Source organism: Talpa europaea, assembly GCF_964194135.1.
Source record: "Talpa europaea genome assembly, chromosome: 9".
Classification (NCBI taxonomy): domain Eukaryota; kingdom Metazoa; phylum Chordata; class Mammalia; order Eulipotyphla; family Talpidae; genus Talpa; species Talpa europaea.
Window position 1 is genome coordinate 11,733,378 of NC_140076.1, and position 13,508 is coordinate 11,746,885.

Here is a 13,508-nt window from a genome sequence, read left to right on the forward strand (position 1 = left end):
GAACAAACTGGGCATTTAAAGGCCAAAGACAAAGGATTTGATTCTGCTCCATGATTCTGTAACAGGAAAGACAGGCTTTAATGCTCATTTCACTCCAGCAGTTTGTTTAGACAGAGACGAATCATCCCTTGGGTATTTAAAACAGGTTATTCAATCCCAGCAGTAGCTTCAAATATTAACCAGGGTCTGATCAACAAGTCCATCACTATACAGATAAACCAATGGACATTAAAATAACAGATATACTCTGGATTATGACTGCATGGAAATAAAGGGACACTCATTTCTTTTTAATTTGGCAGAAAGGTATTGGTAATTCTAAACAACAGAGTTCATTATACACAGAAAGATACTTACTCCCCCAGGAAATAAAGACAGCCAAATGACCACAACTTGTACCAGGGTGGTATGCTGGACACATTAATTTGGGAGTAAGAAATGGTCAGAAATTAAATGGGGAAAACTGCAGGCTTCATAATACCTTCTACAGAAGACTGGACTGATTTAAGAAGCACTCGCGCACCAACACAGAACTCAGTGTGGGGAGGAGTCGGGGGACTCTGTGCTTAAGTGCCGCAGTCCAAAGACCACCAGTCTCCATCATTTGTAAATACAAACAAAATAAGAATTGAGGTTTAGGTCACACCTTGTACCGGTTTTCCCTGGATATATCAAAGACAGATATTGGTAAGCAGGTTGTATCTCTGAAGAATTACTTGTTCAGAACAGGACGTTGTCCCATCCACTGTGACACAAATCCTCCATGGACCACTGCATCTGGTAGGAAGCTTAAAGCAAGGAAATCTAACAGAACTCTCTTCCCTCCCAGGATTATGGTGAGGGATGCTGTACTGAGACAAGTTTATCAGCCTGAGACCTGCAGAAGGCTGGCATTCTGTGCCATTGGGAAGGGAAAAAGACTCAAGTGACAAATCTTAAAACTCTTATTAACAGTAAATTGGAAAAAATAAATCAGATTCCTGGGGTCATGTCATGAGCCTGTTTATTATCAATCCTGAGCAAGAACCTCCTATGGTCAAACAGTTTCTCTGTAGGGGCAGAGTAAGTGGCTCAGTGAGTTATTACTTTTCCACTCCAGCTTCCATTCTTAGAAGAGCAATAGAAGACTGAGTTCTGAAAATCAGGGTTCACAATATCCAACAACCTCAACTTTGAGTTCTTTCCCTGTCCCTGCCGCTGGCTGCTGTTTACCAGGATCCCAGGGGCAGCTCTCACATTATCTACAGATTCCTCAACCACCCCCATCTCCTCAATGGGCACAGTCTGATACTGTAGACAGAAAAACACAATCGAAACATAATTTAACCAAACACATGTAAATATTCTAATAAAGGGCCATTCAGAAGAGATGCCGCCAAGGTTACTACTGAAATTGGTATTATCTTGTCCCATCCCAATCCATTATTTGAGTTTAAATTTTCAGAAGAAAAAAAGAACCTTAGCACAAACCCAAGGCTAAACAAGTGTTACTAAGAGCGGTGCCTGAGCCAGCATCTCTGCCCCAAACAGAAAGCAATGGAACAAACACCAGTCTTAAGTTCCATTTAAAAATGCTTCAATACTCTTAAGAATATTGCTTCAGTTATTTGTTGCTAATAACAATAATCCTGAGTTGGATAAAGCAGTGTACCCATCCATCACTTTATACACAGTGATCTAAAAAATCCTTTTTGGGCATTTTGGAAGAAAGCTTTCCAAAGGAGAAGAAAGATCCAAGAAATGGTGAAGTTGGAAGGATGGAAATAAATTTTACAAAACCTTGTGTTATCCAAATGTACTTCAGTCCACTTTACTCTTCTGATAAGGTGGCCAGATTTTTCAAACTGCAAGGTGTATGTGACTTCCCACTTCTGAATAACAAAAACTGGAGGAAGGTACTACCATAGGTAATAAAAACATTCGTCATCCTTTCTGAAACTCATAAAAGCAAACAGGCCTTTGAAGCCAAATATGAGAAACCATCCCTTGCTCACTGCAGGAGACATGCAGGTGCACCCTCCTTTACCCAACACCGAGACAGAGCAGCAGGCAGCGTGGGGGGCAGGTGCACTGTAGCCAACACGGAGGAGTCTAATCTGAAGACACTTTTCCACAATTATGCCAAGTTCTTCACTTTCATGCTTTATTGAAAGTAAAATATGAATCAAAGACAGATATTGGTAAGCAGGTTATGTCTCTAAAGAATTACTTTACTTCAGAGCAGGACGTTGTCCCATCTACTATGATACAAATCCTCCACGGACCACTGTATCTGGTAGGAAGCTTGAGCCAAGGAAATATAACAGAACTTTCTTCCCTTCCAGGACTATAAATCTCATATGTAAACATGATTTACTGGTAACTGCTGCTAAGCTTGTTCAATCTTTACTTGCCCCATCCCTCCCAACACCCCACCCCCCCTTAAATATAAAATTTGAAACATTTCCTTCAAGTCTGATGTCCTTCAGTGCAATCTGCTTTATTTGACATAAGGCATTTGGGACAGTCGCTTTTGAATGATTATTCTGCCTTTTGGAAGAGTCATGTAATGCTTTCATTCTTAAATCCACCTTTTCGTTAATGCCCTAACATGTCAAACTCCTCTTCCCTTCTGGTCATTTCTTAGCAGTCAGCAAAAGCTGGTCAAAAGCTTAATGTCCAAGTAGACCAGTACCTGGGAAAAGAAACACACGTGGAGGTACAGTTGTGAACTAAAAATTATAGAGTTCAATGTATTCCTTTTGCCAAGAATGCATATCAACAGGGAGTATCCAGTTTAATAAATGGGCACACCAGCCCCTCGATGTTGAAGGACAGAAAGGTATCAGCAGACTCCAGGCTTTCAGCTAAATCACATTTCGGCTAAAAGCCATGTGTTTCCTATGCATATTTTCACACAAGTTAATCAGATTTTATTGGTGCTTTCATTTGATGGCCATTTTTAACAAAGGAATTTTTGCTGTTTTGTTTTGCTTTAACCACATCAGGAGTTTATTATAGTGGTAACATATAACAACAGAGAGGCATTGAGAGGGAGGTTTGATTAGGCCAATAGCTTTGCTCACTCATTTGGCTGAGCAAAGAACCCCTGGAATTTGATTCACACTCACTCTGGCAAAATTATATTCTGCTATAAACCTCTGGAGCAGGTCACAAAGGATTAAAATGGCAACAGTTACATCTGCAAATGTCAAAGGTTTGTACTGATGAATTAATGGACGGTATATGAGAGCACACTGGAGCGGCCCAGAGGTAGAACATGGCATGGCCATATCACCGTCTAACCAAGAAATGCCTTGATTCTAAATAGTCTGATAAAATTCAACAAATTTTTCTGTAATTCTCATCAGTCACACACAATTCTTTTGCTTTAAGATGGGACTGATAGGAGGAACAGGGAAAAGGTTAATGTAAATCTCAAAATGTTAGTGGCCAAACCTAGCCCCCCCCCCCGCAAAAAAAGAGGAAATGGAATGAACATCTAGAGATAGACACTACAGGCCCTATGAGGCCTGAGCTGAAAAAGATAATGAAGATGGTTGAGTTATTTAAAAAAAAATGCATTTAACAAAAGCTAATTTTAGTTATGAGAATCAGATTGAATTAAAATTTTAAAATCAAATGATAGCCCTCACTTTAATAGAAAATTACAGTATGACTCTTGACATTCATGAACAAAACATGACAAATGTAACTTACCTTTAAACCCTTCTTCTGGCATACACACTGAGGGGAAAAAAAAGAATCCCAAATTGAAAAGACTATCAGGACAGACAGTAATAAGATCACTGCACTGCCTCAAGACCAAGGTGAAAGTGTCAAAACACTTTTAATTACCTTGCTCACCCATGATGAATTTTGAAGTTATTAACCAGTTATTAACCAGATGATCATCTTTGTTTTTAATTTTGTCAAAGCAGTGCACACTCATCACTTAGAACAAGGGCTGGAACTGGGGCCAACTTTTTGCATGAGCCCGGGAAAGCCTGATGGCCGTGGTGTCTCCCCTCTCCTGCTCCTGTTCCAGCTCTCTAAAAGGAACCTCCTGGACCCAAGCAGCAGTTTCCTCTGGCATTTTTCTCTCCCAATAATATTATATTGCTATTTCATAATTTTAATGTTAGTGACATGCATTAGCGTCAATGCAGATACATCTACCACTGCATACAAAAATTAACTTTTGTAACACCCAATCTCCTGACCAGTGACAGTTTTTGTTGTTAAACCAATCTCCAGTGTTCTCGTTTTTGACTCCATCAACATCAAGTGGAGCCCTTTGGCCACCCTGGCCATGGTTCCTGGCTGCTCTGGTTTTTTTAGTCCTTTTGGGGCTGGTAAGGACTTCATATTTTTGTTTTTTTTCCTCTGCACCATTTCCAATTCAAGTGTAAACTCTTCAAGACTTAAATCTCCTAAAGACAGTCATGTATCATGTCTCCTTTCCCTGGTGACATCCTTTGCCTTGGCCTGCATCCCGCTGCGCCCATCTAGACAGGGTACTCGCACTGCCTGCTGTGGAATTTCTGATCTGGAATTTCCCTTCACTACCTTCTAAGACAGCTTGTTCCTGTGTTGGATGCCTGTTTTCTCATCTCATTGTTGACTTCATTCTCTGTTTACTCTCGTTTATGAAGAGCACATTCTCCCATAATATCTTTGCACATGAGAAATTTTCAGACCTGACGTGCTCAGCCATCAAGCGTGGGGATATCTACTAAGAGAACTCTCAACTGGAACTTGCTTCCCTCAGACTCCTGTGAGCCATCATCCCATTAGTATGAAGTCTCATCCTTTGACTGTGACCATCCCACCCATACCCCCACCCCAAACTCCCTGTGTCTAGATGCTTCTAGAAATCCTCCAGCATTTCACCTACTGTATCTGGTCCTTGGTGCAATAATTTTTTATTTTCATGAATTCTGTTCTCTGAATATAGCTTTTATATAGAGCCTAACTATTACTGCTTATTCTATTAGTCATAATTACATTTTTTTCATTATAAATTTTTAAGCTTTCTTACGCTCTCTGTATTGCCTATTTCTTCTGGCTATGAGAACCTAATGCCAGGTTCTCATTCCTCAAATGTCTAGTTATCTTTGGATACCTCTTTCTCACTGTGTAAATGTCAGGTACCCAAAAAGAAGATAAACCTGAAGGTTCTGTTCAGTGAGTCTTCCCTGAAGGGCAGCTAGGAGATACATCAACACGGTGGCTTTTGTCTGTTTTGTTTTTAAATTGTTAGGGGAAGTCTCCCTAGCTGGTAGGAAACAGGTATTCTTACCTTTCTGGTTTAATGTCATCAAAGAGCTGAACACAGACTCTAGCTGTGAATCTTAGGTACAGATGTCGAAGAGGTAGTAGAATGGACATAAAAGGAGGGTGGTGTGGGGGCCTATGAGGCAGGGACTCATCTAATTGCTTCATATACACTTTTCAACCAAGTGCCCCATTTCTTAGGCTCATCTCTCACTCCCAGGAAGCTGCGGCTCTGGTTCCGCCATGCCTGCATGTATGAGGCTCTGCCACTTGAATCAGCTTTTGCTTCTTGCTCACCTCCCATTTGAGGCCTTATATCTGTTTGTTTCTTCAAGTGAGCTAAAATACTGGCCTCTCTGCTTTGGATTTCCAAATTTTTTTGGAATCCTTTCAGATAAGAGTCTATTATAACAGATGTAGAAACTTTTTTCAAGGTTAAAAAGTTCAATATCTATCACCGTCTTCTAACAAGTTAATCAACAAAATCCTAAAATGAATTGTCTTTACCTTGCATGACATCATCCATTGCAGCATAATCTGCAATTGGTTCATCAGCCTAGAAAACAAATGAAGACAAATCAAGACCATGGGGAGTGGGAGCCAGGAGGAGCAGCATTCCAGATCTCAGCACAAGCAAGTCAAGCCCAAATAATTCAGCTACTAAGTTGCCACAATACATAAATATGTGGTGGCTTAAGCAGCAGCCAGGTATCTAAGATTAACAAAGGATGTCCTGCCATAGGTGTGACTTAATCCCTCCCCTCCCCAACCCACATGCTGATGTGGCATTGCTGTCTTGCTCCTAAAAACACCAGGAGAAATGAAACTGTTCAGACACCCAAGATACTAACATTGATTTAATCGACGTGTGTCAAGATACTGGTGAGGGCAGCATGAGTTATGCACAAATAATCAGCCTGGTCCATGAAAATACCCAGTGGGCTAAAACACATATTGTCTCTCCTCATCACCAAGAGCAAAATACCCAGTTCCTTTTTAGGGCAGAAGCCAACACTGGGTCTGAGCTCCTGGTAGGATGAGCTGCCAGGGCAGAGGGGCCAAGGCCAGCCAGCAGCTTACTCTGCTGCCAAGGAAGGTATAAACCCTATCCATACTGGCTATTTCTAGATCTTAGACAGGGTCCCTAGGATTCAGCAACTTGACAGCTTCTCAAAAGCACTCCACAGAAGCTAGCTGCAAGAAAAGTAAAAAAAACAGAGCAGGAACGTGACAGGACGAGGGATGTGTGTGTCTAGGAGTAGTAAAGGGGCTGCTTCCTCACCTCCAAGACCTAACTTTAGCTCATCAAAACTGAAGTGCTAGGGTATGAAAAGCAAATATTTCACATTTCAAAAACCTAGCAATTATTCTACCAAAAGATGCAGTGGTGTGTGGCACAGAGTAGATCCTTCTAGCCATGGAGACATAAAAGAGGAAAAGGGTGGTGACTAACATTAAGCCCTTAGGCAAGGCAGAACTGGGTTAATGAGGCTGGTAAAATGATCCATTGTGTTTGAAACTTTTCAGAATCTCCTCCCTTCCAAAACACCTTCCACTCTCCTAAATCCATTCAATTCAAAGCATATTTCTGTGACCTGGACAAGAATCCCATTGAGCCAACCAAATGTTACTTTGACTGGTGTGGCTGAGCCTGTCTTACATTTCTTTCCTAGCTTGCCTGGCTAGCACTTTTAAATCAACAAAGGAGGGGACACTTTAATAGTAGAAGTGGGGTTACATAATTCTACTGATTCAGAAATTAGGGAGATATAAAGGAGGAGGGTGAATCTACATCTGCTATTTTGAACAAAAATTATCAAGACCTCCTGTAAGTCTCCTGTCATGCAGCCAGAGCTGGAGAACCCAGGACAGCCAAAGCTCAGGGAAGCTGCCATATTACCACATACTGCCAAAGCCCTGGGGCCACCTGAACCACCATCTCACACAGTTTATACATTGTGATCATGATGAGGACCTTCTAGACTTCCTCAGGCAGGAAGCTGTTACCTACCTTCAACAAAATTACAGATTCAGGAATGACGCCCAACGTGCCGAGGGTGGCACAATCATCATTTAAAATCTTTCCATCAATTGAGAGATTCTGGTCAAAAGGAGCAACTGAAAACGCATGCATGATCTGTGCCAATATAAAACAAACAAGTTTGTATAAAGCAAAATACTGAGACTCATACCCTGTTTGAATAATGCACGGATTCTTTTAAAAAAGGCCCAGTATACAAAATATAATACTGGTTTGCAGTTAGCCCATTTGCCACATTCCTATGAGACTATAATCATAATATATCTAGAAACATCCTTGAGAGGTTTGGTAGGGAATCAGGAAATGATTATATCCAAAGATCTTTTTGTTCTACACCAAGGGTGGGAATGTGGGAAAATCTAAGGAGAAAGTGGGGATGGGCTGACAGGTGCTTGGTTAATAGGGAAAGGCCATCATTGTCACTCCTGCCAGGTCCAGGTCCTATGTCCTTAATAAACAAGTCCAAATTGTTTTAAGAGCATTTTTAAACCAACCTGTAGACTATATGGATTATACTTCTTTCTGTCTTAATCCCCTTAGTAAGCAGTCAGGATGACATAATCTAACTTTTGGGACTACCTACATCTTGAACTGAGTTCTTTGTTCTCTAGAAACAAAAACATGAATTCCCTGAAAGTAAGGATCACGAGCCCCACCCCAGTTTCTGGCCAAGTGTTAAAAAAATTAGATACACTCAGAAAGACTGTTGTGCATAATACTTAAACATAAAACTTAACTTTTGAGTTTCTAGGTAGTAATTATTCGCGGGGTCAGAAAGTAGTGGGTGCAGAGAGGCACATATGGTACTTTCAGTGTTCTAATCCTCCCCTCAGAGGGCCAGTTCAAGAGTACTCGTTTTGTTATGCTCCACAATGTAGTTACATATATGCATTGATCATATTCCACTAAATGTATCTTTGTACCAATATCCATGACATTATGAGAAAACATGCTACCTTACTATGCATATACTCTTTTTTTTTTGAAGATTTATTTATTTATACAAGAACTGGGGTTACAGGTCAGAGGCACGGAGGGTGAGAGAATTCACCAGAGAGAGAGTGGGAAGCAGAACAAGCAGATCGACTGAAGACAATGCTGAGGGGAGCAGTGGGCGAGGCAGGAGAGGTCTGCCATGCCATGTTGGTTTCTCCTTGGCCGGCCGGGAATCGAACCCACGCTGCAGAGGCTGCGGGAAGCTTCACAGCGCAGCGCTCAATTCACCGTGCCACTGGGGAGGCCCTGCACTATATTCTTTGAATCTAAAAACGCACAAAGAGCCTAGCAACAGTCCTGAACCAACTGTGTGTATAATAGTACCCAAGAGTTTTCCAAGATGGAAAGATTTTTTTTTTTAAAGATTTATTTATTTATTTATACAAGCACTGGGTACAGACAGAAGCGCGGGAAGGTGAGAGAATTCACCAGAGCCAGAGCGGGGAGCAGAGCAGGCAGAAGGACCGAAGTACACTGCTGAGGGGAGCAGTGGGCGGCAGGAGAGGTCTGCGCGCCATGTGGGACCCTCCTCCGGTGGCCGGGGAGCAGCCAAGGATCGAACCAGTGCTGCAGAGGCTGCGGGCAGCTTTGCAACCCAGCGCTCAACCGCTGCGCCACTGGGGAGGCCCCCAAGATGGAAAGATTGTGACCAGGTAAGTGATTTTAACAATGGCACAAGGATTAACAACACTGGCCTTTCTAACTGTTGAGCCAGAATCTTATCTGGACTTCTCAAAAGGACATCAGGCCAAGAACCAAGCGGTAACTGATTAGATATGGAGCTGAGTGCTCAGGTGCAATGATATCATCAATGGTCTGCTTGGGGAGCATAAGCCTTTTTCTGTGAGTGCGAAGGAGCCACCATGTGTCAGGGACTGTGCGGGGTGCTAGAAATATGAATAGTGAATAATCCTACCCTGGAGGGTCTCACAGGAGTGAGGGCAAACAAAGTGGTGAAAACACATAGAAGGTAAGTGCAAGATCTAGGGGGACAGAGAGGAGGTCTTCCGTTCTACGAGGGAAGCCAGGTTGCAGAAGAGGTGCTATGAGCAATGAGCACAATGTTCACAAGGGAGAGGAGGACATTTCAGAATGAAGGAACCAGCCAGCGCCATGGAGGCCTATGGTTCAACAACTCATAAACTCAGAGAATGTGTGGGTGCAACTGACATCACAGGGGTCTGTTCAACACGTGGGCGTGGAATTCCTGATCCACAGAACACGGCGGGAAGATGAACATGGTGTTCTTGAAGGTGAGTGCTCCTGCTACTGGCTGCAGCAGGTGGGGCTGAAATAAGGAGCTACAGAAGTAACTGGATTCTGCTGCTTGACATTTCACCTCTACGCCAAAATTTCTTCCTTTCTAAGGCAGGCAGTACCACCCACTCAACACCTATCTTTGGGAAAATGAAATAATATAATTAACAGTGAGCATCCTCTGAGAAAGGAGATGAATAAATTGTACTTCATGGAATCATGAATTAATAGCCAGGCAAAGCAAATTTCCTAACCATAAGTGGATTATGTCTAGAATAAAACATTCACAGTTTTACAAAGGATGCCATCCCATTAGCTTGGAAATGTAGTATCCCTACAGGAAAAGTTCCATCAAACATAAAAAATGCATTATATGCCTTTGAGGGAAAAAAAAAAAAAAAAAAAAAAAAAAGGGAAAAAAATCATCCACCACTGACTGAGGACCACAGGGAGGGTCCAGCACAAACTCCAATGCTATTTCACTGTCATGCAGAAAGGTCACCTCTAGTAGAAGTTTTCAAAAGGCCCACTGAGCAGTGAGGGGATACCGCATCTCATTGCCCTTTCTTTTGGCTCTGCTGGGATCCCAGAGATCCAGACAGTAAGAGTGGGAGGCCACTGTAAGGACTCCGCAGAGGAATCATCTGAGAAGTGCACCCTGGGGGGTTTCCTCCAAAAAGCTGCTGTCTTCTCTAACGACACATTTGTGCAAGTAACATGCTCCTAGATAGAGAGGTTATTTCTGCTGACTTTGATGTATTCTTTAAAAATGGTAGTCCACAATAAAGCAGTACAGGCTTTTAGATGTCTTTATCCACAGGGGCTCTTTTTTATATAAAGGTTTTGAATGTTCGAGGTTTACCACTGGCAGGCAGAAAACCACTGATAGAAACAAATTTTCTCTGATGTAAAAGGTACAATAACAGAGTAAAGATATTATGCCAACACATTTATTTTCAGAGCCGTGGGTTCAACCAAGGGAAATAACTGTTCTCAGGACAATCTGGAACATATAACACCCTCAAAGGAAGCCTGTACTTTTGCCTCAATTACAATGATAAATATCAGCAACAAGAAAAAAATGCACAACCAGTAAACTATGCCACATGAAAGCAGTGAAGAGAGGAAAGCTGGTCAATTTTTGGAATATATGTCAGTGACAAACACATTACGGGCCAGATTTTTTTGATGGACATCTTGAATTTATCAATTTCTTTCTGCCTATGTTTTCAAATACAACACTGAAATACTCATCTATAATCCTTCAGTATTGATACCAAGAAATAATGATATCATGAAACATTTTCACCACGCCTCCATTACACATTCACTGGATTGATTTGCAAGACAATGTGAACTTACTGGCGGTAGGGGAGGCGGGGGATGGATGGACAACCTAAAATGAACCTTTATAAAACAATTTGGAAATACCACTCTATAAAGACAAGAAAAGGTAACTTAAAAAGTTCTATCAGAGACTTCTCTAACACGAAAAACACTGTGAGAAAAAGAAATTCTGACTCATGCAAATGAATAAACAAATGGTTGCCTTTTATCTCCCCTTAAATTTCGTATCTTGGTAACTGGCTCACATACCTATTAAATGGGCAAAGAAAAACATACAGCACAATAAAGTGAGAACAATTATCCTGAAACAGCCTCAACAAGTGGCAAGTGGTCTTCAATGATTCTCATTATTGGAAAGTACTCAAACCTTGCTCAAGTTTCCAGAATCCAAAATACGCTTTCATTTTCACAGAAAGAATCTTGGCTGTTTTGAAAACTTTTTAAACAAAAAGTTATTTTGAGCAGTCTTTTTAAAGAAAGAATTATTTTGAGGTCTTACGGGTTTTATTTTGATATCAAAAAAACTCATCTCCCAATGGCTTAAAACTGTGAACAGAGATGTTTAAAAGAGAAAGGAAACAGATAAACATAGTAGAAAGCAAGAATCCACAGCAGCCCTCTGAAATCCAGAGCATACTTAAACAAATGTTATATTTTCCTCACCTGAATTTTTAATTCCTTTAATGTCTGATTAGCAGATACAAGAAGTGCTTTCTCACCACGAACTTTTCTATGTCGCATACTTCGTCGAATAACTTGCTTTTGATAGGCTATATAATTCTGATGGGATATCTTTTGTCGCTTTGTTCCTCCATTGCTCTATAATAAAGACAGGAAACAAAGAACTGAAATTATCCAGTGTGCCCCATACTCAGAAAATTCATGAGGCTAGCTAAAAGCAATTTACTTCTTGATCACTTAACCATTTCAAATTCAATGTAAGCAATGAAAACTCCTGAGCGGTTCTCAGTAGACTCATATGAGATTGTTTAAGATGGGAACGGATGAGTCATCTACATGCCTCTAAGTGCACATAAGTGCCAGAATTTTTAAAAATTAATATATAAAAGGATTTTAAAAAAAGGATTTATTTATTTATTTATGCAAGAACCGGGTACAGTCAGAAGCACGGGAGGGTGAGAGAATTCACCAGAGCCAGAGCAGGGAGCAGAGCAGGCAGAAGGACTGAAGTACACTGCTGAGGGGAGCAGCGGGTGGCAGGAGAGGTCTGCGCGCCATGTGGGACCCTCCTCCGGTGGCCGGGGAGCAGCCGGGGATCGAACCAGTGCTGCAGAGGCTGAGGGCAGTTTCGCAACCCGGCACTCAACCGCTGCGCCACCGGGGAGGCCCTAAAGGATATTTAAAAGCAAAATGTGTGACCTTAAGTCAGAAAAACACAAATCCTAAACTAAAAAAATTAAGATAACTAAGTTTAAGCCATAAATAACCTGAATTATATATTTTTTAAACATTTTCTTCTCATTTCTGAGTCACAAAAGCTAAGTATTAATTGACAAGAACTTTAAATTGAAAGATAGAACCGTAACCAAAGTTTAGCTAAAAACAGGTTGAGAGACTGTGTCTCATGACATGATCATGTATGTTAAACCTAGACATAGTGATATGAGGAGCTAATCAGCTGAATCCAGAACATGAAACAATCTACAACAAATCAGAACTGATCTCTAAGTCCATGTCAAAGGGGAAAAGACTGGTAACAGTCAAAGTGATACAAAACAATGCACTCTTTGATTGTATATTAGTTTGAGGGGGGTAATTAAGTTTAAATTATATTTGGGATTGCTAGGTAAAATCTGTATATGAGTATCAGGTCACTGTCTTATACCTAGTGAACTCTCACGAGTTCACAATTTACCTAGAGATGGTTCAGCAAAAAGTCCAGATGTGCACGTGTAAGATAATATGTACTGTATTGTTTTAAGAAAATACAACAGATAAGAACCAAACGTCTTTACAATACTCCTACAAATAAATGCGTTGTCAGAAAGTTAACAACACATTATTCCTCTGCTATTCAGGTCAGGCGATGAAAGAAACATGATTCTAATATACCTATCTTTCCCCTGGTTTAATTAAATCTACATGAGGTGACCCCAAGGCAATGGCTCCAGTTACCACAGTGGTCCCGAGAGTCAGGCGCACAGAGGCACGGCACTCTAGGGGTCATTATGGACAGATACCACATATTCATCACTGACAGAGATTTAGAGATTTACAAAGCAGAACAGAACAGGGATGCAAACACAGGAGAGCATTTCTTCTGGGTGATATCAATGGGCTAAGCACAATACTAGTCCAGGTTCATCTCTAGCTGACTCTAAAATAATACATAGGTGATTCCGAAATCTGTAAAAGTTAAGTGAACATAGGAGTCTGGGAGGAGAGGGGAGAATTAAGGCTGATAAAATATCTTTCTCAACCTCAACTGTTTAAAGGTGAAACTGAATCTAATAATCAGGAATAGAAGGAAAAACATCTACAACACTGGAAATATAACCCAGTAACAACGTCCTGACGATTACGCAATATATATTTTTCAATGACTGATTTTAAAAGGGTCTAAAAGCTTTTTCCAGACTTCTTTTCCCCC

The 13,508-nt window shown here is 41.0% G+C and overlaps 1 protein-coding gene across 9 annotated transcripts in view; it reads right to left on the reverse strand.

Annotated features, from left to right (window-relative positions):
• Positions 1-2,651: 2,651 nt before the first annotated feature.
• Positions 2,652-13,508, reverse strand: part of USP48 (ubiquitin specific peptidase 48) — a gene marked incomplete at both ends in the record, with an annotated part of 71,250 nt that continues 60,393 nt past the window's right edge. For 7 of the 9 annotated variants that reach the window (XM_084243860.1, XM_084243857.1, XM_084243859.1 and 4 more), the window contains 5 exons: positions 2,652-2,674; positions 3,700-3,726; positions 5,764-5,812; positions 7,268-7,393; positions 11,561-11,716. In XM_084243860.1, the coding sequence (XP_084099986.1) occupies positions 2,652-2,674; positions 3,700-3,726; positions 5,764-5,812; positions 7,268-7,393; positions 11,561-11,716 (381 nt within the window). The remainder of the gene's footprint in view (positions 2,675-3,699; positions 3,727-5,763; positions 5,813-7,267; positions 7,394-11,560; positions 11,717-13,508) is intronic. The other 2 variants (XM_084243856.1, XM_084243855.1) reach the window with 1 other exon arrangement.